Genomic DNA, 25,725 nt, shown 5'->3' with positions numbered 1-25,725 from the left:
CGTGTGTGCATTTTACCCAATTGTAGAGTTCTAACCTCGGCACAGCGTCCAATCGCGTGCACGCATTTGGGCGGGTGCCAGTAATGGAATGCGGTCACGGGCGCTGCGCAGTCAGTCAGCAGTGTTGTGTTTGCCCGCCGAAAGAGGAAGTAGAGAAGGGGTGCAGTACTGTATGTGTGTGTATGTATAATTGTGACAGGTGTTCTCCTGTAATGAAAGAGATTTTTACCACTGTAAAATTAAACCGTCCCAAACCTAAGACGCAAGTTTTACATTAGCCACACGGGTATTCGTTATTTTCTTTTAGTATGGCTTGAATTTGTTCTCTTTATTCTTGTTTTTTAGTTAATGTGTGTACCTTTTACGTTTTCACAGCTGCGTTTTAATCGTCAGTCTTAATCGTTTGGCAGAATAAAACTTTGTAACGACTGGTGTAAGACATGGCAGTTTAAGATAGGGTTCGACTAGACGTAACACCAGAATAATATCATTAATATTAAACAGAAAGCTTTCGAAGTTTCATTTTTCGTGTTTAGCGCTTCCATACAACGCGTTTTAGCGCCATCTAGCGCTTTTTTATGTTTTACATTTTTTAGGGTAAATCTTTGTATTGGCAAAATTAAAAAGTACATATTAGGGGGTACAAGGGGAACCACCGCCGCGTTCAGCCGCAATGTTTCGTATATTGGCGGCGCTCTTGCTGCTGCCTACACGTGTGGCCCTTCGGCTTGTGTCTTGGTCCTACTGGTCCGTAACTTACGGTGCCTGTAGCATCACGTCATGCATGGTGCTCGTGGGTATGGTGTGGAGAACAGTGTTTAACCCCCGGAAAACACTATACTGGAGAGTGAGACGCAAACCCCCTGCCTGCCTGGAAGATCCTTCGCTGGGATCGCATTATTACATCCAAATGAAGGTAAGAAGTAGATCACGAAAATAAAAAGTACTTTGACATTTTTGGTTTACCCAGTAAGTAGTATTTTGAGTGTAAATGTGCGTTTGTATAATTTTATTATGCATGTGAAAATGTATAATCATTGCACGTACTGAAATCTACTACTGTACTTTGGAAGGGCACGCTAGTCTTAAGTATTTTACTGCTTTTGGATTTACTTCAAGCCACTCTGCGAGTCGCGTCACGAGAAAGTGATCCGTGGGGGTTACAGTACAGCACTCTGGAGTTATGAGGCTTGTTTCAGCACTTTTCTAATAATAATAATAATAATTCTGTGCATTTATATAGCGCTTTTTCTCACTACTCAAAGCGCTCAGCAATTGCAGGTTAAGGGCTTTGCTCAAGGGCCCAACAGAGCAGAGTCTCTTTTGGCATTTACGGGATTCGAACCGGCAACCTTCCGATTGCCAGTGACCCCAAACATCGTGATTAAAAAAAGTAGGAATCTGGCTCTCTTGCTATTGCTGAAATTCTTGAAATGTGGAAAGAAATCCGTTTTGCATGAAAATCATCATGGGGCTAGTGTGATTTATTTAAAATAACAAGAGAGCCGCATCATTGTCAAATATTCACTGTATGTCTGAGAGAGAGAGAGAGTCCTATAAAGCAGTCGGGTAGCCATCAATATAATGGTCATATATAACATTTTTCTTTTTTTTTTGCAAATTTTCTTGGACATGTGAAGCAACTTGCCTGATTATTTATGTCCCTGCTTTCAGAGCTCTGGGCTGCGCTTCCATTACGTGACGGCTGGGGACAGAGGCCGACCCCTTATGCTCTTCCTTCATGGATTCCTGGAGATGTGGTAATAGCTGAGTTTGGTTTACTAATTCAGAGCCTGAGAGAGACTCTGCTTATCATGCTGCAAAGGTCATCCGCCCTGAAGCTTCACCTTTGTAACTCCTAAATAGTCCGAATGTGTTGTTGAATATGTCACACCACTTCCCAGGTGTGTAATCGAGATGGAGTTGTGTAGCACTTGCACTGTCCTTTGAGAAGTGCCATAGAAGTGCTCATTAGCATTTCTTTTCCTTTCTCCTCACATTTTTATCTGATTGGCTTTATAAATTGTAACATCAGAGTTTTCTAGGGAAGAATGTATTGCGGTAAAGAGCAGCTATTACATTTTTGGCCTTATCATTTTGTTTTATGGAGTTTGTACTTGTGGTGTGATTGAGGGTTTTTTCCTGTATCCATTAAACCACAGGTGTCGAATTCCAATCCTCGAGGGCCACAGTGGCTGCATGTTTTCATTCTAACCATCTTCATTAGTGAGCCATTTGTACTGCTAATTAACTTATTTTGCTTTAGTTTTAATTAACTTGACTCAGGCCCCTTAATTGTCTCTCTTTCCTTAATTAGTAGCCAAACAATAATGAGACATCAAACAAGCCACCATATGACCATCTCACCTGTGCCCATCACACAATATCTGAAAATAAAGGTGAAGGTCTCAGCAAGGTTGATCTCTCAGGTCACCAAATCATTTTGAAAATGTTGTTAGAAAAAACAGAAAAATGAACAGATTTGGAAATGTCTGCTGTGGGCAGAATGAGAGCAGCAACAAGCCTTTGAATTAAATAACGAGTTTAATTAACAGCAAGAATCAGTTTCTCATTAAGAGACTGTTTGGAATGAAATTGGTTGGGGTTTGAAATCCCAGTTTAGCTGGTCATCTGTCGGCTCGTTTCACGTCTCATTTCTGTTTGGCTGCCATTTAATGAAGAAAGGTGGAAAATACTCCTTAAAAACAGGGCTATTGAAGTGAAGGGAAAAGGAGTTAATTAGCAGTGAAAACTACTCGCTGATTAGGAAAAGGGTCAGAATGAAAACCTGTAGCCACTGCGGCCCTCCAGGCCTGGAGTTTGACATTCCTGCTAAACAGTGCATGCTCACAGGGAATTGTGTTCTTGGAAAACTGTAGTCTGAACAGTCTTTATGTAAAGTTTGTAATAATAATAATTCATTACATTTATATAGCGCTTTTCTCAGTACTCAAAGCGCTATCCACACAGGGAGGAACCAAACCCACAATCTTCCACAGTCTCCTTACTGCAAAGCAGCAACACTACCACTGCGTCACCTGTGAGGACTATGTTCTCCTATGTCTTAATGAGTTTAATCAGTTTGCTTCAGTTCCAGAGAGTATCCCAGAGATGTTTAAATGGTAACTCTAAATTGTACTCCAATTGGAAAACCAAAAGAAATGTAACCAATTGTATCTCAGATGTTTTAAGTCGCCTTGGATGAAGGTGTCAGCCAAAAAGTAAATGGGCCCAATGTAAGGGCATGCGAGTAACTACCTTATTATCCAAGACTGGTCCCTGACATGCACCCAGGCACCAGTCTTTATAGTGGAGGTAAAAAAGTGAATGGATGGTATTTTAATTTGTATAAAAACACAAAATTTTAGAGGCACATTATGTATTTTTACAGTATTATTTCTTAATTGGGCATTGCTGTAGTAGTTCAGCAGAATCATCTCATTGAAGACTCCTGCTGCAATACTTTCAAAAAATGGAAGCATCTGATCAATTTGAAACATAATTATACCTTTGACAAACTAGTTATTTAAAACCTTTGAAAAGTATAATGCATTTGAGCACATAAACTCTCATTACATTTGGGGACGAGCAATTGTAGATACTAAGAACAAGTTGTTAAAAATGTCCATGTGGTTGACTATAGTTGATAGCAGTTCAGTGATGTTTTAGTAACGCTAATATGTGTTTATTCAGGACTCGTGCAGTATAGACCATGAACACCCATTTAAAAAAAAAATGAATTGCTGGGCATATACTGTAGCATGTAAAATACCACGAGGTTTATAAACATGGGAGGATTCTAATCCAACAACTGACCAAGGTTTTATAGACCATGTAATTTATTTGGTCAGTAAAATACATTTAAAATCTTCCCAAATTTATATAGCTAAAGTGCCAACAACTGACCAAGGTTTTATAGACCATGTAATTTATTTGGTCAGTAAAATACATTTAAAATCTTCCCAAATTTATATAGCTAAAGTGCCTAACAAATATGTAACAATCCTTGACAAACAACTTGCAAACAACCCATGAGAGAATGTTATATCTACATCATCATATCTGAATTCACTCAAGGTTTTAATTGTCAGCTAAATAATGGAGACAGTCTCAGAGTCTGAATCATACAAGTACAAAATAAAATCTCATTAAAGATAACAGCTGCAGCACTCTAGAAGAGCAAACATTTGAAACATTAATGGTTCACTTTGCAAGTGTCATGGATGACCATATAATATTGGAGTTTGAAATAATTTTATTTGTTTGACAGATAATGTTTTTATATTAAATTAATCTGCTGTTAGACCAATGAGGCACAAACAACACTGACGTAGATGTTTTTTTGGGTTTTTAGTTCAGCTCTTTGAAACGTCTTTTTAATATATCACACTAGTAGGGGACCTTGCTTGTCAAGCCTCCCGGCCTGCGCTATGCGCTAGCCACTTCACGTCTCTAACGCTCGCGTATGTGGATTTCACTTTCACCAAACAACAAATCTTTTAATTAATTGTGAAGAAACACTACTTCTCCCTGATGGCAACACGAATTAGACGATCTACAAGTCTCCAACGTAAAGTTTAAATCCGAACAGTATATTTAATCTCTTTACGCTGTTCTGTTATTTCACCAAGTAGTAATTTCCATTTGTTTGCACTAATGCAATCTTTACTATCATTTTTTTGAGACTTTCAAATTTTAGGATTTTCATTATCTCTAACCTGCTCTGCATGTGTATCGCGCCAACGTTTTTGAATTCTTTACAACGTTCTACTTTGTCATCTACTCTTTGTCTTTTATTTCTGGCCATGGGCGTGGTTAAATCTCTTGGCACAAAGTCTCGTCTCGCTGGACATGAAAGTATCTCTCTGAAAAAAATCACATCTCGTCCCAAGCTAAAAAGTCTTGTCTCGTCCCAGGATTTTTATAATTATAATATAAAGATATATAATATATATATAAATGCACATTGATTGTTTGTATACAGGTATTCATGGCGTTATCAGCTTCGGGAGTTCAAGAATGAGTATTGTGCTGTGGCAATAGACCTCCGTGGATGTGGCGACTCTGACTGCCCTCGGAGGAGGGAGGACTACAAACTGGGTAATCTTCTGGAAGATGTGAAGGACATCATCCACACCCTTGGTAAGTCCATTTGTATATCAGGAGTCCACTTGGGTCAAAGCTAGGCTAAAGGAATATTACAAATTAGACAAAATGGAAGGAGTCTACAGTGTTATAATGGGATTTTTGGATTGGGAGAGCTACACAAAATTTCTGAAGACCAGTTGGAGACCAGATTTTATGAATGACAAAAACCAAATACAACATTGTGTATTCAGTTTATGCTCACTACCATATGTTCAATGCATCTCTATTGATGACTCCACAGTGAAGGCTGTTACAAGTTAACTTGAAAAGTGAGCTTGCAGATTTACAGAATTATGTAAATAAAAAAATAAACCGAGCTTAAACAACTAACATCAGATATGAAAAACATACCGATCTAATTGTTTTCATTTGCTTGTTCATGGAAGTTTACTATTATAAAAACAATCTTCTAGAAAGATCAGTTTTTGTTACACACAACATTAACAAAGCACAATATGGGTTACAGCATGGTCTGAATGTGAAATTGGATACACAGCTAAATAATCAATAATACGAGTCATCCAGCCATTCAAAAATATTATTATGCATGTAATGTGTAAACCCTAATCTAATGTATTAAAGGAAAACAAATGAAGTTGTCTGTTGATTCATGAACATGATCTTCAGTGTTACTTCCACTGTTATAGTAATATGGTGGTCTGATAAGTTCAGATTCTTATTATACAGGATACTCTGAAAGTCTTGACATGTTTTCCAGTTTTATGTGGCAGTACATTACTTGCCTTCTATATGGATTCTTGGATGGAAGACAGTCTGGTGAAAATCTATCAAAATAAAGGGCATTACTTGCATTTTCATGAGCACACACAGTGCTAATGTAATTTAAATGCTTGTTTTAAGAAATTGAGTGCTAATGTTGCACTTCTTTAAAACAATGATACTGTCCTGACATATATTGACATCTGTCCCACATTGGTAAATAGTATTTACATATTTTCATGGGCATTTTTTATTTTTAGGCTGCACTCATTTCCATAAAGCATTAAAATATAGCAAGTCTGTAATGGGTTAGGGCTGACAACCCAGCAGTTTTTTTAACTATCAAGATAGCCATTTAAGCAGATAGATAGATAGATACTTTATTAATTCCAAGGGGAAATTCACATACTCCAGCAGCATACTGATACAAAAAACAATATTAAATTAAAGAGTAATAAAAATGCAGGTAAAAACAGACAATAACTTTGAATAATATTAACGTTTACCCCCAGGGTGGAATTGAGGAGTCGCATAGTTTGGGGGAGGAACGATCTCCTCAGTCTGTCAGTGGAGCAGGACGGTGACAGCAGTCTGTCACTGAAGCTGCTTCTTTGTCTGGAGATGATCCTGTTCAGTGGATGCAATGGATTCTCCATTATTGACAGGAGCTCTGCCACAGATGTCAAACTGTCCAGCTCCATGCCTACAATAGAGCCTGCCTTCCTCACCAGTTTGTCCAGGCGTGAGGCATCCTTCTTCTTAATGCTGCCTCCCCAGCACACCACCACGTAGAAGAGGCTGCTCGCCACAACCGTCTGATAGAACATCTGCAGCATCTTATTGCAGATGTTGAAGGACGCCAGCCTTCTAAGGCAGTATAGTCGGCTCTGTCCTCTCTTGCACAGAGCATCAGTATTGGCAGTCCAGTCCAATTTATCATCCAGCTGCACTCCCAGGTATTTATAGGTCTGTACCCTCTGCACACAGTCACCTCTGACGATCATGGTGTCCATGATTTACACCAAGAGTTCCCAAACTTTTTTCAGCCGCAGACCCCTTTACCAAAAACTTTTAAAACCGTCGACCCCCTAATTACATGCAATGGTTTTTCATATCCGCACTTGCTTTGATATGTTCGATAAGACAATGAACAGACATGTTTGTGCTACATGTATTTTCATGCATTCTTACGTGTGACTCTTTTAATGACACATTTTACCTTTTCGTTCGCATATTTGGTATGTAATGTGTTTTTTTTTTATGATTTTACTTCTTAATTAGGTACCTATTGGAATCATAGATATTTTGAAGTAACAAACAAATAGCAGTAGTAAGGGGGTCTATTTTTGCTGTCGTTGACCCCCAAATTTTTTCATTGAAACTATCGACCCCTAGAAAGTTCAAATCGACCCCAGGGGGTCAATATCGACCACTTTGGGAACTCTTGATTTACACCTAAATAAAACTTAAGTGGGCGGCACGGTGGCGCAGTGAGTAGCACTGCTGCCTCGCAGTTGGGAGACCTGGGGACCCGGGTTCGCTTCCCGGGTCCTCCCTGCGTGGAGTTTGCATGTTCTCCCCGTGTCTGCGTGGGTTTCCTCTGGGCGCTCCGGTTTCCTCCCACAGTCCAAAGACATGCAGGTTAGGTGGATTGGCGATTCTAACTTGGCCCTAGTGTGTGCTTGGTGTGTGGGTGTGTTTGTGTGTGTCCTGCGGTGGGTTGGCACCCTGCCCGGGATTGGTTCCTGCCTTGTGCCCTGTGTTGGCTGGGATTGGCTCCAGCAGACCCCCGTGACCCTGTGTTCGGATTCAGCGGGTTGGACAATGGATGGATGGATGGATCAAACTTAAGTGTAGATGGCCAAACTATTTAATGGATGAGGCTATCAGGTTTATTCTACAAATTGTAGCTTAATCTGGTCTAAAGATTTTACAAGGGTGTGATTATTTAAACTGTTGGAATAATAACTGTGAATTCCAAATGTGCTTAGGACGAATGTTTAGGAGTTAAAATGCTCATTTCATTTTTGTTAGTCAGTTTTAGATATGCAGTTTTCTCTACGGTGGTGATGCACAATCAAGCAAAATAGTTTTGTGGAATAAATAGTTCCAAGAAGGGCCATATAAGTTCAACAGAGTGGTGTGAAAATATTTGTTTGATGGTTTATCTAAGGTCTAATAATCATGAAAGAAAATATGGATGAAGATTTTCATCAAATCAGATTTTTGAACAGACTAATTCAGTAATAGATAGATAGATATAGGTAATTCTAGGGATTTCACTAAATTGATCTCTGAGCCATAAAACAATTTAAGTGTAAAACATAATAAATATATAATATATATATATATATATATATATATATATATATATATATATATATATATATATATATATAATTTGGTTTCCTGCAACCCCTCTATCTAAAAACATGTACATGAAGATAATCTGTTTCATTGGATTAAAAACTTTCACTTGGGTACCTAAAAGGAAAAACCCTTGGACCCTTTTCAATATTAGTGCTGCAGGGAGATAAATGATTGTGTTACGGTTAAACCTTTTATTTATAGTTACTCTGTAATGCCTGTGTGGGTCTCTACCACTTTGTATGTTTTATCAGTTGATGGTTAGTATTTTTAACAAGGCAACTTACACCCCAAATTTATCTCCATTAGTACCACCTAATCATTGCTAGGTGGCATAACATTTGAGGACAATACTCTTTCATATATTGTGCATGTTAGAAAAGAGTTCCTAACAATAGAAATAGTAGCGTTTTTGAACTTTTCCAAATTCATGTCTGCTAGGCTTTTTAGCATAACATTTTAAATCCCTTAATCCAGTTTAACATCAGGGGGATAACAATGATGGTGGAATGCAGGAAACTACCTTGGACAGACTGTCCATCCATTTTAGGAACCATTCACGCAAAGACCCACATTCACTCTCTCATAGGTACCAGTTAACCTAACCTGCATGTATTTGGGAGAAAATCCATACAAAGACAGAGAGGACACAAATAACTCCAAATTTACAATGAACCGGGGCCTGATTTAAACCCTGAATACTGGATCTTTGAGGCAGCAGTGTTCCCCTCTGCACAAGTTGCACATTTTAGCACTCTGTATATTACATCACTAAAATCATTTTGGTGTCCCATTCTGTCTGAAGATAAATTACTGGTTTGTGGCATCTGTATCAGTGTTTTTTTATGGTCATGTTTCCTTTATTCTTATTTTAAAATCTGATCTGCTATAATAAGCTGTAATATCATGAACATTATTGGGGCAGCTTACCTTATTAGCTAAACAAATGGGCATGATGGACTGAATGGTCTCCACTCATTTGTCAAATTTTATATGTTCCTATGAACAGTCTTTCCCCTTCTCTTCCCTATAAGCAAATACCTAAGTCTGCATTTGTGACTATATTTTTTTGTCAATTTTAATTGAAAGATGCACATTCTAGTTAAAATACAAGTTTATATTTAGTATCTTAAAGTTAATTAAGCTTGCACAGATTCTTTTTGGATACTATTTCAGTAAGTGCGCAGTATTTAATGAAGAGCCAAGAGTGAGAATGATTATGGTTGCTGCTTTTAAAACAAGTACATTACCATTGTGACACCCTTAATCTTATAATTTCCTTTTTAGATAGGTTTAATTGACTACTGTAAAATGTAAGAACTGGTAGAAAAGGACCTAAAGAAGGAGATTTCATACTGTCTAGCTCCTTTCACATTTTAAATCTTTGACATTACCTGGTTACTAGTCCCAGTTTAGTGGGATTTGCTTGTTCACGCTTAATGAGGATAACACTGAGTTTCCAAGTTAGTAGTTTTTAACACATTACATCCCAGTTTGAGACACTTGCCAAATTCACATGCTCTTCAATAACCTGATTATACACTGAAATCTGATTGCCTAAATGCCACGTACACCATTATACCAGAGAAACTGGGTTGTTGGCCTATGAGAAACCTGATTAACAGAGGTGGATTTTTCTGCAAATTATTAGATTATATATCCAGAATTGGGTTATTATTGTTAAGAATTTGGTAGTCTGCGCATGTACAGTATTTGCTTTGCACATGCTTTCAGCAACTGCAGGTAGAAGCGCCCATAAAATACGTCTCCAGAGGCAAATGTTCAGGCAAACATAGTATTCCTTCTACCTTGCTGAAATGATCTGTGTCAATATTTCAGAAATAACTAAATTTATGTTGATGACCAGGGCGTTCAGTGCTAAACTCAGCAACACAATCTTAAGAGAAGTAGGGTAATCAAAGTAATGTGCATTATGTAGTCTGATTACTTTTTAAAGTAATGAGTAACCTAATGCAAAACTTATTTAAGTTAAAAATACCTGCATTGTTGTTATTCCAGCAGCACTGGGTATAAGGCAAGAAGCACATGTACCCTCTCTTTTGCATGGCTCAGTTGTACAGTCAAGCAGAAAAAAATGTGCTGTGCGCAGTCTGGTAACAGACACCTATAAATAAACTGTTTGGCTAAACATTTATGAGGTACAAGAAAATAATCGCAGGAATCATGCTTATTTTCAGATTCCCAGCAGCCGATGATGTTTAACTCCAAAAGATTCCTTGCGCATGCAAGCACAGATTATTGAATATCAGAATATCAGGTTTCTAGCTTAAATCACCTTAACCTGACTATGTGTGTGCATGTAAATGTGCCTAGTGTCAAAGAGGAAGGAGAATCAAGAAATTGCATGAAAGGATCATGCCAATCCTGCATACAGTTTTCAGTTTTGATTCTCATGAAATTGGTTTGCATACTGTATATAAATATTAGAGTATTTTATCTGAAGTGTTTTAAAATTTTGTGTACTTTACTCTGTAAGATTACATCACTGTTCACAACTCACGCATAATTTAATTCAAGAGTCCCAGGAATCATCCATGATCTCAGCCTGTGTAATGGAGAGGTCAAGTTGCCCAGGATGTTGACTTATTTCATTGACGTGACCTCAGTCTTAACAGAGAATTTTGTTTGTGTCAAAGGAGCTACAGGAATAGACTGAGTGAATAAATAACTGAAATGGAAAGCTGGTCAGTCTTCCACTGATTCGTGTCTCATTTGAGCTGATTTCTTAAGAGCTAGTTACCAATGAAAATCGCAGGCCCTATTGCTCCTGGTACTGAACAAACCCATCTCAAGTTGTGAGCACTGTATCAAACGTTGACCTTGGGCAGTTTTGCTTTGTCCATTTGTAGTGTTCCTTTAAAAATCTGTGTCAGAATTTTTATATATTTTTTGCTTTTATCATTCTGGTACTTGATGTTAGTCAAGAATGACTTACTGTTGGCAACTGTACAATGAATTTCTCTGATATTGTAAACAATCTGGTTTGATTTTTTTTTGGTTTTTTTTGATCTTTATTTTTTTTTCTCCTCTTAATAAGGGTACAGACATTGTGTTCTGGTTGGTCATGACTTTGGTGGGATGCTGGCTTGGCACTTTGCAATAACCTACCCTGAGATGGTTCAGCAGCTCGTCATCATCAACGCTCCACATCCAGCTTTTTGGCAGGGTATGTGCATTGTCTTGTTTTGCTGTCAAATGCTTTTTTTGCATTCACAGCAGGATATAGCCTAAGTAGTAGCAGTCTTGAGGAGTACTTTTCTAGCAACCATTTTTCTAAGTCACCACCTCAAAATCCTGTGGTTCACTTTATTTACAGTTATTTGCACACAGTACATTTTATTTTTGTCCTAAACTGCTTTTTAAATTGCTGTTGAGTTTTTGTGTTTGTAAGACACACTTTGGTGGTTTCATCCATTTATTAAATACATTTTCTTCAATATAGTACAGGATTGTGGGGTGCCATAGCTTTTCCCTGTAGCTTTGGGTGCAATTCTGTAGCAAGTTTATGATTCCAGTTCATCCCCTGGCACACCCTCCTTCATTTTTATCAGACCAATTTCAAGTTGTCAGTTAAGCTAATGCTCTGTTTAGAGGCATGTGCTTGTTAATTTGTCGACCGCAGGACTCCTGTGCTCAAAGTATCTAGAATGGTTGTTTGTTTTTGGGCACAAAACCTGTCTTACACTTGTTCTGTGTTTCTGTATATATTGCACTGTGGTTCTGGGGGATGTTATTTTGTGCCACTGCATGCGGCAATACCGTGTGTGATGGTATGGCAATGAAGTCACTTGACTTATTTAACTCTCACTTTGATTTCACCAACCACTTTTCTTCACATGTTCTGCCACGGTCTTCCCTTTGTTTTCTATTTGTACTCGCATATGCCACTTACTATCATTTTTTTCTTTCTTGAAGCATTCCACTTTAACCTAAGAACCTTTTTAGCCTCTTTATGTGTCTGCTTTTTATCCCTCAACATAAATTATTATTTTTGGTACTCTGTCAGTAAACTTAACTGTTGCCTCCTACTGGAGGGAATCTAAACATCTACTCTGGACAGTTGGTAGTCCTCCTTCTCTAATTTAATCCACATTGAATTATCTGCATCACTGATTAATGGTACTTCCAGCGATTCAGTTGAAACTTGGCCTACTGCTGCTAAGTTGTTTATTTCCTGATTTGCTGTACACTTTGTACCTGGGAGGAAAGGGTGGGTTGGATTGCTTTATTCTTATGGTTACTTGTACTGAATCTCATGTCATTTTGTTTTTGATTTAATAAAACAAGTCATTGCACAAATGCTTAGGGAAAGACTTGAAGCAATGGGTCCATAGTACTGCAACCAATTGTGTCATGTTTGCTGTTTTACTTACAGAATATATTTTTCGCCATCCTACTCAACTGATGAAGTCAAGCTTTGCTTTCTTCTTCCAGATTCCTTTTTTGCCAGAGGTGGTGATGACACTTGAGGACTTTAGGGTGAGTATTAATGCAAAGATACCATATTTAAGAAAATCGGTGTCAGTATTTGTAGTGTTTCTACTGCTAATTATGTAAGTTGTTTATTTGTAAAAATCCTTCCTTTAAGCTTTTTTCAGCATTTCAGATTCTCTTATGTTATTTGCAGCACCTCATAACATAAACAGTATTAGAAATGTCCAATCCATCTTTGAAACAGTGATCAGTATGGAGCGAGGCAGGACCTATTATCTAGTGTAGTATAAGCCTTAATTATTAATAGTGTGATTGACTTTCTTGTTAGATCATCAAGCCATAGGTTGAGGATTTCTTTCATTTTCTCTAGTGACTTTGCAGCTTTTGGTTTTTCAATATCAAAACTTCCTCAGGTTTCTTTTTCTTTTTTATATGCATAGCAAACTTTGGACTCATTCACACCATATTTATGGCCCACAGATGCAAAGGGATTTTGTTCTTTTATCACATCCAGAATTGACATTTTCTTCCCCAAAGTCATCAGTTTTCCGGCTTATTTTAGATTCAGGTTCACTTGCACTGGAACTGGGAAAATGGTTATACCTCAGACTAATAAAAGTTAGAGGTAGTTGTATTGCTAAAACAGTATAAAATACACAGTGGTACAAAGTAAAATAATGCATATTGCCAAATAGTTAATACTGTTAAGTGTAAAGAGTTAATAATGTTTGTTTAACTCTGTAATACAATGAAGAAGTTCTGATTACAGGCTGTTCTGCCAATTCAGAATTGTGATTCATAGGAAGATTAAATGAATGAATATTAATGATCCTAATAACATTAATAAATACTGATCAGAAGCTTTCAGTGCTATGTACTGTAGTAGGAAGTCACACCTAACGTGAACATCATCCAGAGTTGCTTTAGGAGTGGATCGCTAATGTAATGTTACTATCCCCAGTTGCCTTGTGGTGTAAATATCAATTTGCTTGGCAACTATGTTTCTAAGTATGATTCTAATTGCTAGCTTTCACCCAGCCTCTCACTTGATTTTTCCCCCTTTCTCACCTGTTCTGTCTTTTTTCTAAACCATAACAATTGTGTTTGACTAACAAATGCAGGATATGATATTTTCAACACTCTAAATCAGTGAACTGCACTGAATCTCTTGGATTTGCTTGTTAACATTGAGCTGGCTTAATTATGTGCATTTTACGAATGTGCCTGATCCTGTATATTGCTGACTTTTAAAGCTATTTAGAAAATAAGGCATGGTGTATAAGCATGTCAGACAGCCAGTGCACTCTTGCATCCCCAATATCACTACTGAATTGTGAATTTCCCATTGGGATTAATAAAGTATCTATCTATCTATCTATCTATTATATAGTGCCTTTCACATCTATCTATCTATCTATCTATCTATCTATCTATCTATCTATCTATCAATCAATCATACCTGGAGAGCCGTGTGAACTAAATACACAAGGTTTATTCCAAAGAAATCTCTTTTGCAAAATTGGTTGCAGTGAAAATCTATAATCACTATGGCTTTCTAGAACCACATATACTTTTAGCATTGAATTTTGAAGTAACATGGCAAATGACATCTTATTAGTAGAACTGACAAACCTATGAAGGGTATTTCTCAGTGAGTCAATAGTGTGTTGACATTTAAAAAAAGATAAGTAATAGGAATGTCAATGCATGATTCTTTACTGTTGCAATACTCTTTTTCTTCCACTAGGAAGCAGTGGTTCTGCATACCACTTTGCAGTAATTGTTGCTGTACTCTGTTGCTTTTCATTTATTGTCATAAGAATTCCCCTAGCTTACAGCATTGTGACTCGTGTGGCAGTAGCCACTAAAGTATTGCATTTTCAACATTTAGTACCCTCAGCTTTAATACAGTACATTAGATCTTCCTGTTCTCTCAGGTCACTAAATGTGTGCAATTTTTCCACCATGTGTTGCTTCTTTTCTTAGAACCACATCACATCTGTTTTAATTAAAAAAAAAAAAAATCAATATGTTCAACTCCATACAGCTGAGAATGATAGAAATGAACTAACATGTAGAGAAAGCTGTTTGATTTCACCAAATCAATTGTTTGCCAAATTTAGTGGCATAAACTGAACACATTTTTTGTAGTGTGTGCTTGATTAAAAAAATGAAATAGTTAAACATCAAAATGTGCCTTTTTAGTCAAAATCATTCCAATACCATTTTGCTTATATAATTTTAAACTAAGATCTATAGACCAATTGATTACATGTGTTTTTTTCCCTCCATTACAGTTAGGTTAAGCAGCTTGCTAAGAGACTTGCATAGTGGGCACTTAATTGGCAGACTTATTGTTTAAAGTGCAGGGCAGTATCCAGCATAGTGTAGTATTTAGCAGTGCTTCCTTAGCACTTTAGGAAACAGTTCAAATCCCAGTCCAGACACTGTCTATTTGTAGATGATTCACACTAAATTTAATGTTCTCACACTTGCTTAATCTGATTTACCATTGCAGAGACATCACAGCACTGAGCACATGGCAGGAAACGGCACTGAACAAGGCACCAGTAAAGCAGAATCTGAGCTTTGTAGCCCTGAACTAGTTAACTGCAGTTTCGTGACTTAACATGCTTAGACACTTAACTGTTTACATAAAGCACTTCCACTTAAAAATTACTTCCTCTTTACTCCGGATTTCTTTTGAGTAGTCATGTGTCATCTGATAAAGTGCCCAAGTATGCCATCTGCCCCTCTTTGGAGGAAGCAAATTTTTCTTGAGCATCCCTTTTTTTAACTTTTAGATTAGATGCAGAGGTGCTTCCACCAGCAGCTTCCAATATTGAGCAATTCATATAGATGATAGTAGCCAGGAATACCGCTGACCTTTTTAATTACACCCATTCAAGTATAGTTTTAGAATTCTAACAGTTTCAGTAGGGCTATTGTTCTGTAGAAGCTCTTAAAGGTGTCTGTGTGGAAGAAATTGAACTATAAATCTCAGAACTGCAGTTTAGTCCTCAACTTTGACTTCGATTTTGATCCTTAGGTATCAAAAACAAATCACTGAACAAATGCTTAGCCCCACATATTTAAACAATGTTTAACTTTTTTAAAAGTGTGATTTTTAAATAAGTGTCTGCTACATAAGTAAATGTTATGGTCTTACTCTGTAAGTACGTGTTCCTCACATGGCTGTCCCCTGGGTAAACGGGTCACTTTTATAGTAAACTGTGCTTTCTTAAAATATGATAAATATATATGGCCTGCTCCGTAAAAATTACATAATTACTATACAACAGACTCCAATAAAGGTCTGTTACCTTTTAAATGATACATTATGTGTTTTCTTTTACAGGTAGTAAAAAATTTACTGACTGGCCAGCGATTTGGGATCCAGAACCCATCCAAACGTCTTACTGAGCAGGAAGTTGAGGCATATCTGTATTCACTTTCACAACAAGGACGGCTCACTGGGCCACTTAATTATTACCGTAACCTCTTCAGGTAAGTAATGGTGTCTATTACAGCACAACCTCGATGTTTCCATTAGTCTTAGTCTTTTTATCTAAAATAATATGAGAACTCGCCTGCATTTTTGATACATAACACTTAAGTAGATCTTCTGGTTGTCTCCTCTAGCATGATGCACCACTTCCACTAAATATACAGGTGATATTTCAACATATGACATATGAATTCAATGACAAACATAACAGACTACAGTAGATGGGGAGTGCTTGTCACTGTATTTTAACAGCATAAATCCACTGCTCCTGACTATAATTTATCATCCTCTTCTATCTGTTATTTACCCCTCCATGATTTTCATCTGCAGTTATTATGCCAAATATTCAGAGTAGTTCACTTGAGTTATATAAAATGTTATCTTGAGTAAAATACTGTATTCATCACTGCTTCTCTTCACAGTTTACCATTTCCCTCAGAGCAGGGATGCCTGTAAAAAAATCATAAATAGTTACTGAAAATATTGGAGAAACAATAACTATACTACTTTAGTTATGTAGCTGTGTGTCTCCTTTATCCAGTAAATCCAACTGTACATGTCTGAGGCAAATAGTGCATGGCATTTTATGCATGGCAAAGGAATTATAAAAGTAACTTGTTCAGAGGTGTGACATGCTCCATTGGAATAATTGAAATTCTCATGCTTTATATATACAAGTGTGTGTATAAAATATAATATAAATATATAATATAAAAATGGGTGTGTATGTAAATAAATGTTTTTCATGATGCTGTTTAAAGGAAAATGTAAATCAGAATTGAGTTACTAATATAACCCCCTTTTTTTTGTAACACTTTCTGCTACTTTACCAGGGGTGCCAAAAATTGTGGCAACTATATAACTATAAACTTGTAAATAATGTTTGTGTGTTTTAATATATATATCTACTCTTTTCTTCAGATGCATAATAGCCTTATTTTAAAAGCATTTACGAACAAGCATTTAGGTTTAAAATTTTTCAAGAGATAAGTGAATAAATAGGAAAAGAGAAATCTGATACATCCAGTTACTGTCATCGTAGCACTCCATGATTTTTAATGAATATTGCAGGTGTGATTTTAATTGTGATTATTGTTCAGTTTCAAACTTTTTACCTTTTCCTACATGACAAAAATCAGATGAATGGATGTCGTTTATATACCTGCTTAACTATTGTACAACTACTGCAGTTATAACTGTAGAACACTGGTGAACAATAAAAAAAAAAATCTTAAAGGTGCATATGGCCCAGCAAAACATCAGAAACAATGTTTGCCTGCAGATAAAGCTGACCACATCAATAACCACAGGGAAAAAAACTGCAGAGCTGTGCGCTGAGAGCTTCTTCCCCTCTGTCTCCAATGTATCTTTAAAAGTGCAGTTGCCTTAATTGTTATCATAATTTGCAAAGTGGGGTCTTGTACTAAAGAAACAAAGAATGTATGCCACGCAGGTCAACAAAATGTCTGCACATGACAAGAAAAGACTCCAGACTTTTTTTTTTTTTTTTTCCTCTTTTGAGAATTTTATTTAGACACAAAATAATAAGCTAGTGCATGTGGAATTACTACATGAAAACATCTAAAACTGTGTGGGTTAACACGCACTAAAATGAGCATCAAATTATAAAATAAAATGGAATTCACTCTTGCATTAATGGAGCTGAGGCTCGCCACCATACTGGCTATATAACATAATTTAAAGCACTTTGGTACAGGTCATATTTATGCTTGGCAATGCTTGATTACTAGTCTAGATTACAAGTAAGATGTTGGTTTAGTTTTATGAGGATGTTTATTAAGTATGAATATTAAAACTTTTTGTAAGCAATTGCGTTGATTAAATCGAGAAAAAGGGCAACAAACATGAGGAAATCCTCAACAAACACATAAGGAAAAAGGGAAAGACCCCCTCCATCACAAAGTCAGGCGCACAACACAGAGATAGGTCTGAATTGAAAACTGATTGTAGCAACGTAATGAAAGGCACAGGATGAAGCAGGATAGGATAAAGAGTTTCTGAATGTTTTGAGAAAGGGCTTTGGCAATAGACAAAAGAAAAGGGTAGAGGAAGTCACTGAAAATTTAGAGCAAAGGTCACAGAATGAAAGGATCCTTGACTCCCCAGCTTTTTATTAAGTAGTTTGTAACAGCAGATTTCAAGACTAATGAAAGTGTAATATAAAGTGGGCAGGTCATTCTGTTCTACCATCAAACCCCCCACACCCTTGCTCTCACTGTTGCATCTAATAGCAAATTAAATAAGAGAATGGTGAGTCAGACTGTGCCGCTGTTTTTAACTTTTTTATGATAAGAAAGCTGAAACATAATGTTTCACTCAAAAGTTCATAGTGTGCCAATGTTACGCCTTAAAAAAAGAATGAAAGGTTTGCCTCATGTTCGTTCTTTTTCTCTGCTGACTTTGTATGGCATCGGGTGCAATAGAAAACTTGCACAGTGATCCTGCACATGGGTTGTGTTTGCAAATGGCACTGAGTGCTTTCATAATTCTGAATTTGTGTTGATGATTTGAATTAAGCAATGAAGTGTTTATTATTATGCAAAGTACTGTATATGTTAAAATTAAAACTAACAGTAATTTTTACCTAGGTCTTGCAAAAAATAATCTGCACTAAATTAATTGAACAGCAGAGAGTGTCTCACATTAGTAACCTCCTTGGTATTAACCCTTAATATGACTCGGGCTCAAAAATTTATGTAATTATGGGCACATCGGGGGGATGTCTGATCTGCTTTACAGTGTGAAATCTGAATAACTCTCAGGACATTGTTTTGCTGCCGTCTATTGGATAAAATAACATTATGCTGCAAAAATCATTCATATTTCTGTGAATTTTGCATTTTCTGTTACATATAATAACCTTTTCCTTGCTGAAAAATTCAAAAAGTTTTTGACTTCTTTTTCTGGGGTAAACATAATGCTAAGGAGGCTGCTATCAGGAGCAGGTTTGCAGTGATGAAATATTAGCAACATGATTGTGTAATATTTAATGCTGCTGCATTTCAGTTTTAAAATCTTGGGTCATTGTATGTGGGGAGTTTGCACACTCTTCCATTGTTGGTGGATTTTCTTGAGGTATTCTGGTTTCATCCTACCCCCAAAACACAAACATTTTGTGTTCACATGACCTAAAACTGACAGTGTGTGTGTATGTGTGACAGAGAGAGAGATGCAGCAGCATCCCATCAAGAGTTGGTTCCTTCCTTCCCCTAATGTTGATGAGATAAACTGAAGCCTGAAATGGAATGACTGAGCTTGGAAAACAAATTAATGAAACATGTTTTTATTCAGTTTCTATTTTACATCTTGTTGAATTAAAAATTACAAATACTTTTTATTTTTTTCAGTAGTGTACCTGCAAAATGCCAGGATGTGAATGTTCCATGCCTTCTGATTTGGGGTGAAAGGGATATGCTTTTTGGAATGGAGGTTGCCAAATGGTCGGGAGCTTATGTGCGGAACTCCTTCAAGTTTAAAGTATTACCAGGTTCAAGTCGTTGGGTACAGCAAGATTATCCAGACCATGTTAACACACTGGTGAAGACATTTCTAAAGCAAACGTGCAAATAATGCTATTCTATGCAGTTATTTGTTTGAATTTGCAGTTTTCTTTGTCCACCTCAAAAATAAGTAGGATTGAAAGGCATTCAGGTAGCTTTAAGCAAAGGCTGTATATCTTTGACTGCCATAACTTGTTAGTCATATGTGACAATTTAAGATCTTCAGTCTGTGATTTGGAATTGCAGATACGATTTATGTCTTGTGTTTCATAAGAGACCTGAATGTATGCTCAGGGAATAATTTTATTTTATTTTGATTTTCTAGTATTTATTTTATCAGAACAAGTTGACTTTTGAGGCATATAGTAAGGGTTCTTCCTAACTAAGAAGGCTGGTGCTGCTGCTTAATTATTGAAATCCATACAGTTGCTAATTCCAGATGTTAAAGGTTTCAAGACTGTTCCCTTTCCTGTTTAGAGTAGTAAATTACATCAGTACTTGAGGCCTCTGTGCTGTGACTAACAGGAGGTATGCAGTCAAAAATGTACTTGGGTTGGGTAGGGGGCGGGATGTACTGTTTTTAGCCAATAGCCAGTTATTGTTTTGGTGAAAGTCATTGAGCAACTGTCTGAACTTGTCTGAGATTATTAGTAACATTTTATATCATGTATTATTTACTGAACTAGACTGAGTAATGTTGGTTCAGTCTGTGAGCATCTGATTAGCACTGAATTACTGACATGTTATTTTACGGGCATGAGGTTGTTCTTAGCACTATACATTAAGCCAAATTTGTAATATGGGACTCTTTGTATCCACTGCTTTGTATCCACTTTATATCTCTCAAGCATTTCCATTTCTTTCTTAAAGTAATGGTCAAATAGCATCACCCAGGTATCAACAATGGTCTATTTTATATACTGATTTATCAAGAGACAAGAAAGTGTATAGGCAACATTTTAATGCAATGCAGTTTGCACATTGTGACAGTGGGTTCTCGTGTTTTTTTTTCCCCACATTCCAACAATTTGCCTCTTACACCCAGAATGTGTGAATGGGGACATTTGACTTGTGTGGAACTGATGTGCATTCTCGGTAACCTGCAGTCTTGTCTTCACTGTCCCAGAATAGGCTCTGTCTCTCCAAGATAAAGCATGAATGAATAGACAATATATAGGAAATCTATAAAGTAGGCAATGTGAATTTGTATAGTGTGAGAGCCTGAGTGGGGCTGCATTAGTCTGTCTTGACAGAAAGCAAAAAAAAAAAAAAAAGAAACCCAAGTAAACCTAAATCTAAGAAGAATATCATAATAATAGCATTAGACTGATGTGTTTATGAATGTATTATAGTTGATGTCATCGTAGGCTTTTTGTATTCTTGGCAAAGTTTCTTTTAAAGAGAACCCTTTATTTTGGCTTCATTTCTGATTTTTTTTTTTAAGAAAGGAAATTGTAATGTGAATAGTATTTCTTTCTGGTATGGTAAAGTTATTTTTATAATGATACTGTTTACAAAAACAGGTAAATCCTGGATTATGTTTTAAAATTGTTTAGATTATTGAAAAGTATATTGTTTAGTAAGACATTTGCCATAGTATTACATTTGTTCTTTTGAATGATTTATTAATTGAAAATATTATATATATGACATAGGTTTATTATTTATTGTAAACTATATAATTATGAATAGTGTCAAATTTAAATATATTTGTGAAAGTCTGATTTGTTGATTTTTGCAGTTTTGAAAAAAAATAAAAATGTATTGCAGAAATAATTTTCCTTGTTTATAAACCTGCAGGAAAAGTGACAAGTAAGGGGTCTGTTTTATAGCCAGTCTGCAATAAATGTTAATAGAAATTCCAGAAATCTTCTTTATCTTGTGAGGAAAAATATAACCTTTGTACCACTTGAAGACTACATACCATCAGATTATATTGGAAATAACAAGGTGAGATATGGACTTTGCCCTTGACATCTAGCCATTAAGTCTGTATGAGAACAACTGGAATGAGTATGTGACAAATTAAATATTACAGAAGAGTTATGAAAGGTTGAAGCCTGTACTGTACTATATTTTATGTCAATTAGTGATTCTTAAATTTCTTCTTACTGTAATTCCATTTTGATGTACACAATGAATAGCTTTGAGTGTTTTCACATTGGCATTGTTTTTATCTTCACTTGCTCTCAGTGATCCACATTTGTTTTGAAGAATTTTAAAACTGCCATGTTAGAAAAAATAAAAAAAGTTCTGAGACGGCTTGTGCAGCCTAGTCGTTGAAAAACCAAGGGGTAATCACAATTTTCCACGTTCAATTGTCTGATATCTTATTGTGTGACCCTGAGCTTGCCACTTGACCTGCCTGTGCCCTGTCTTACATGATCATCTATTTTAAATTTGATTTTACTGTTAGCAGGTCGTGTATCCCTAGTGCCTGAGACACACAAGCTTTACCGTTCAGTCCCTGTTCACCTGCCGATCCTTCAGTTGTAGAGATAAAGGAAAAATAATGTTGTAATTGGCTTTAGTTAAAATGACCACTAAATTGAAATAATATTTAAAGTAAAATCATGTACAAGATAACCTAGGAATTAATTGACTCTCTGAATTTGGATGACTTCTGAGTTGCCCTCCCCAGCAAAAGCCACAAAGTTGCCAAGAGTCTGTTTCGTGTTTAAAAAAAAAAAAAAAAAAAAAAACTGTAAAAGTCTGAAGTCATGTCATCCTCTTTATTTTAAACACTGAATTAAACAATTTTATACTAAAAATCCAATGTGGGTGTGTCCTCAGTTCTACTTCTGTAGAGCTCATTTTTGCCAAATCTGCAGAGAGCTGTCAGTTGTTGACACGAGTAGAAACATTGCAGTGAAATGCCGTCATGGCTTTAGTTGGGAAGATGTAGTGAATGCAAACTTGTTTATTCCCCTTGGGTCCAGTGTTACATGCCTTGCTTTTGGCATGTCAACTGTAAACCTTTTCATTCTGCAAGCATTTAAAAAAAGACAATAATTCATTAAAGTTTACTTTTACAGAACTTTTTGCTTATAAGCTCTGTGCACTGTACGCTTGTTACAAATGCAGTATAATAGTCAATTTATACTGTAAGTTCCTGGCAGCTGGAAGGATGCTGAAATAAGAAAAAGTAACCAGATACTATCATTGGGCATCTCTGGAGCCAGGAAGTCAGCACTTTTGTGTTTAAAGGGTTTTTGGGGGGGGTGGGGGGTGGAATGGGGTGTCTAACAACAATCTCATGTGCATCCTTTAACTCTTAATGATAGGCCAAGCCAAATTAGTGAAGTTGAAGGGAGGGCTGCCTTTAAGGAAGTGAGACCATGTGCTCCAAGTCCCTTATCTTCCTGGCACCCCCACACTTTGAGTTAGTTGCTATCCTGGTTAGTAGCCAGATTTAATCTAACTAAAGCATAGCATTGTGGATTCTTCTCCCTTTTTTGAGTTAAGACGCAGATGAGCCATCTCTCGGGTGCCCTTCCACTATTTTTCTGTCTCACCAGAATTACCGTGAGTAGTTTTTATCTGATAATGCAGCTTACCGTGCTGTGCTTTAGGACTTACACAAGCTGCTGCACAGCACAGGTTGGATTTACCTTAATGTGTCGGCCTATTCCTTTAAGTCTTGTTGCGTACTCCATTTGGGATCCCCTGCAGAAGTACAATATGCACCTTGGTCAAAGCCTACCATTTCTATGTTAATCTTTCTGTCTCTTGACATGCTGATGGCCTGTGATGCCACAGCTGTGATAACAAATAGGTGACAGCAGGAAGTTATTATAGAATGCCCTTGATACAGAGACTTGTGTAAGGTGATGTGCTGGTTTGTCTGAAATGTTAATTTAACTTAAAACTCCATTCCTTCCTTTTTTGTAACACCTCTGTGCTGCTCGAGGCCACATAGCCTGTCTGTTGTTAGGTGACAACGCTGGCTGATTAGTGTTGATATGTACTGTATTGGATTCCATTTTTGTTAGTTGTAGTTCACACAATGAGTATTGACTTATCTCAATATATGCTAAATAAATCTCACTGCACGTTGATTAAAAAAAAAAAAAAAAACCTCGCAACCTGGAGTTACCATTGTTCAGAAGGGCTTTGCATTTCTAAACTGACACAATACCTTCGAGTGAGGACATTATCAGTTAATAGTTTTAAGTAAATGGATAGCCCTTTGTGGGGTGGCAGAGTGATTTAGTAAGTTATTGCTACCTCAAAATTCCAAATTACTGGATTTGAATCACGAACCAACCACTCTCTTTGGTATAGCTGCATGTTCCTTACATGTTCGCATTTTTTCCCTTGCACTTTGACTACATAAGTGTGAAGTCATATCTAAGTAGGCTCTATGTGAGTGCTTTTGGGTGTGTGTTCTAGTTTACTTTGCCGTTTACTAGTGCCCATCCAGGCTTGGTCCCTGCTATGCCTCCTAATGATGTTGTGATTCTCCACAAGTCTTAAACTGGTTTAGTTGTTTCTTTTAATGAATTGATGAGCAGTCTAATAATTGAAAAGAAGGCTGCAAGTAACATCCTGACTTGGCCACTTGCCTAACGCAAATCCCCTCAACATCCTAGTAAATGAAAGGTTTCAAGAGGCTTCTGCAATCCCCAATTAATCAGAACATGTTTGAAATCCATTTAGAACTTGTGTGCTGTCTTCACTCTATGCCAGCCTATTAGATTTGTAAGCAGGAAAATTCCTAGGAAAGAGGAGAATCGAGGCAAACATTTGACTCACAGTGGCGATGCAGCCATCCCTTGCCCACTTCTAAAATAGCCTCCTCTTCTCATGTATATGAACTGTAATATTTTCATGTCTCCTAAAGCAGAAATAATTGTCAACCTCACTATAGTTTGATACCCTTATGTAGCTTTGGAGACCTGTTCACTGGGTTCATTGCCGGTGTGTACCTCTTGTTGGGCCCTACAATAAGGCTTTCATTGTGTTAGTTACATCTGCTGTATGTCTTGAGTATACAGTGGTGTGAAAAACTATTTGCCCCCTTCCTGATTTCTTATTCTTTTGCATGTTTGTCACACAAAATGTTTCTGATCATCAAACACATTTAACCATTAGTCAAATATAACACAAGTAAACACAAAATGCAGTTTTTAAATGATGGGGTTTATTATTTAGGGAGAAAAAAAATCCAAACCTACATGGCCCTGTGTGAAAAAGTAATTGCCCCCTTGTTAAAAAATAACCTAACTGTGGTGTATCACACCTGAGTTCAATTTCCGTAGCCACCCCCAGGCCTGATTACTGCCACACCTGTTTCAATCAAGAAATCACTTAAATAGGAGCTGCCTGACACAGAGAAGTAGACCAAAAGCACCTCAAAAGCTAGACATCATGCCAAGATCCAAAGAAATTCAGGAACAAATGAGAACAGAAGTAATTGAGATCTATCAGTCTGGTAAAGGTTATAAAGCCATTTCTAAAGCTTTGGGACTCCAGCGAACCACAGTGAGAGCCATTATCCACAAATGGCAAAAACATGGAACAGCGGTGAACCTTCCCAGGAGTGGCCGGCCGACCAAAATTACCCCAAGAGCGCAGAGACGACTCATCCGAGAGGTCACAAAAGACCCCAGGACAACGTCTAAACAACTGCAGGCCTCACTTGCCTCAATTAAGGTCAGTGTTCACGACTCCACCATAAGAAAGAGACTGGGCAAAAATGGCCTGCATGGCAGATGTCCAAGACGCAAACCACTGTTAAGCAAAAAGAACATTAGGGCTCGTCTCAATTTTGCTAAGAAACATCTCAATGATTGCCAAGACTTTTGGGAAAATACCTTGTGGACTGATGAGACAAAAGTTGAACTTTTTGGAAGGCAAATGTCCCGTTACATCTGGTGTAAAAGGAACACAGCATTTCAGAAAAAGAACATCATACCAACAGTAAAATATGGTGGTGGTAGTGTGATGGTCTGGGGTTGTTTTGCTGCTTCAGGACCTGGAAGGCTTGCTGTGCTAGATGGAACC

At 37.0% G+C, this 25,725-nt stretch overlaps 1 protein-coding gene across 2 annotated transcripts; it reads left to right on the top strand.

The window, feature by feature from the left end:
- LOC114667788 (epoxide hydrolase 4) lies at window positions 1-21,963 on the top strand. Of its 2 annotated transcripts, none has more exons than XM_028823241.2 (7): window positions 1-916; window positions 1,675-1,760; window positions 4,985-5,142; window positions 11,294-11,422; window positions 12,632-12,735; window positions 16,049-16,197; window positions 19,570-21,963. In XM_028823241.2, the coding sequence occupies exons 1-7, from the start codon at window positions 674-676 to the stop codon at window positions 19,787-19,789; spliced, it is 1,089 nt and encodes a 362-aa protein (XP_028679074.1). In that variant the 5' UTR covers window positions 1-673; the 3' UTR covers window positions 19,790-21,963. The 2 variants fall into 2 exon arrangements, with proteins under 2 accessions (XP_028679074.1, XP_028679073.1); XM_028823240.2 differs by having other exon boundaries at window positions 8-916; window positions 19,567-21,963.
- Window positions 21,964-25,725: the final 3,762 nt, after the last annotated feature.

This window comes from Erpetoichthys calabaricus, chromosome 17 (genome assembly GCF_900747795.2).
Source record: "Erpetoichthys calabaricus chromosome 17, fErpCal1.3, whole genome shotgun sequence".
Taxonomy (NCBI): domain Eukaryota; kingdom Metazoa; phylum Chordata; class Cladistia; order Polypteriformes; family Polypteridae; genus Erpetoichthys; species Erpetoichthys calabaricus.
This window is presented reverse-complemented; position numbering and strand designations above follow the sequence as displayed.

What these genes read in the sequence shown, in the direction of transcription:
- LOC114667788 (XM_028823240.2), top strand. Translation starts at nt 674, where the DNA reads ATGTTTCGTATATTGGCGGCGCTCTTGCTGCTGCCTACACGTGTGGCC. An exon ending in CATGGATTCCTGGAGATGTG is followed by an intron (nt 1,761 to 4,984) that starts GTAATAGCTGAG and finishes GTTTGTATACAG; the next exon opens with GTATTCATGGCGTTATCAGC. An exon ending in TATTACCGTAACCTCTTCAG is followed by an intron (nt 16,198 to 19,566) that starts GTAAGTAATGGT and finishes TATTTTTTTCAG; the next exon opens with TAGTGTACCTGCAAAATGCC.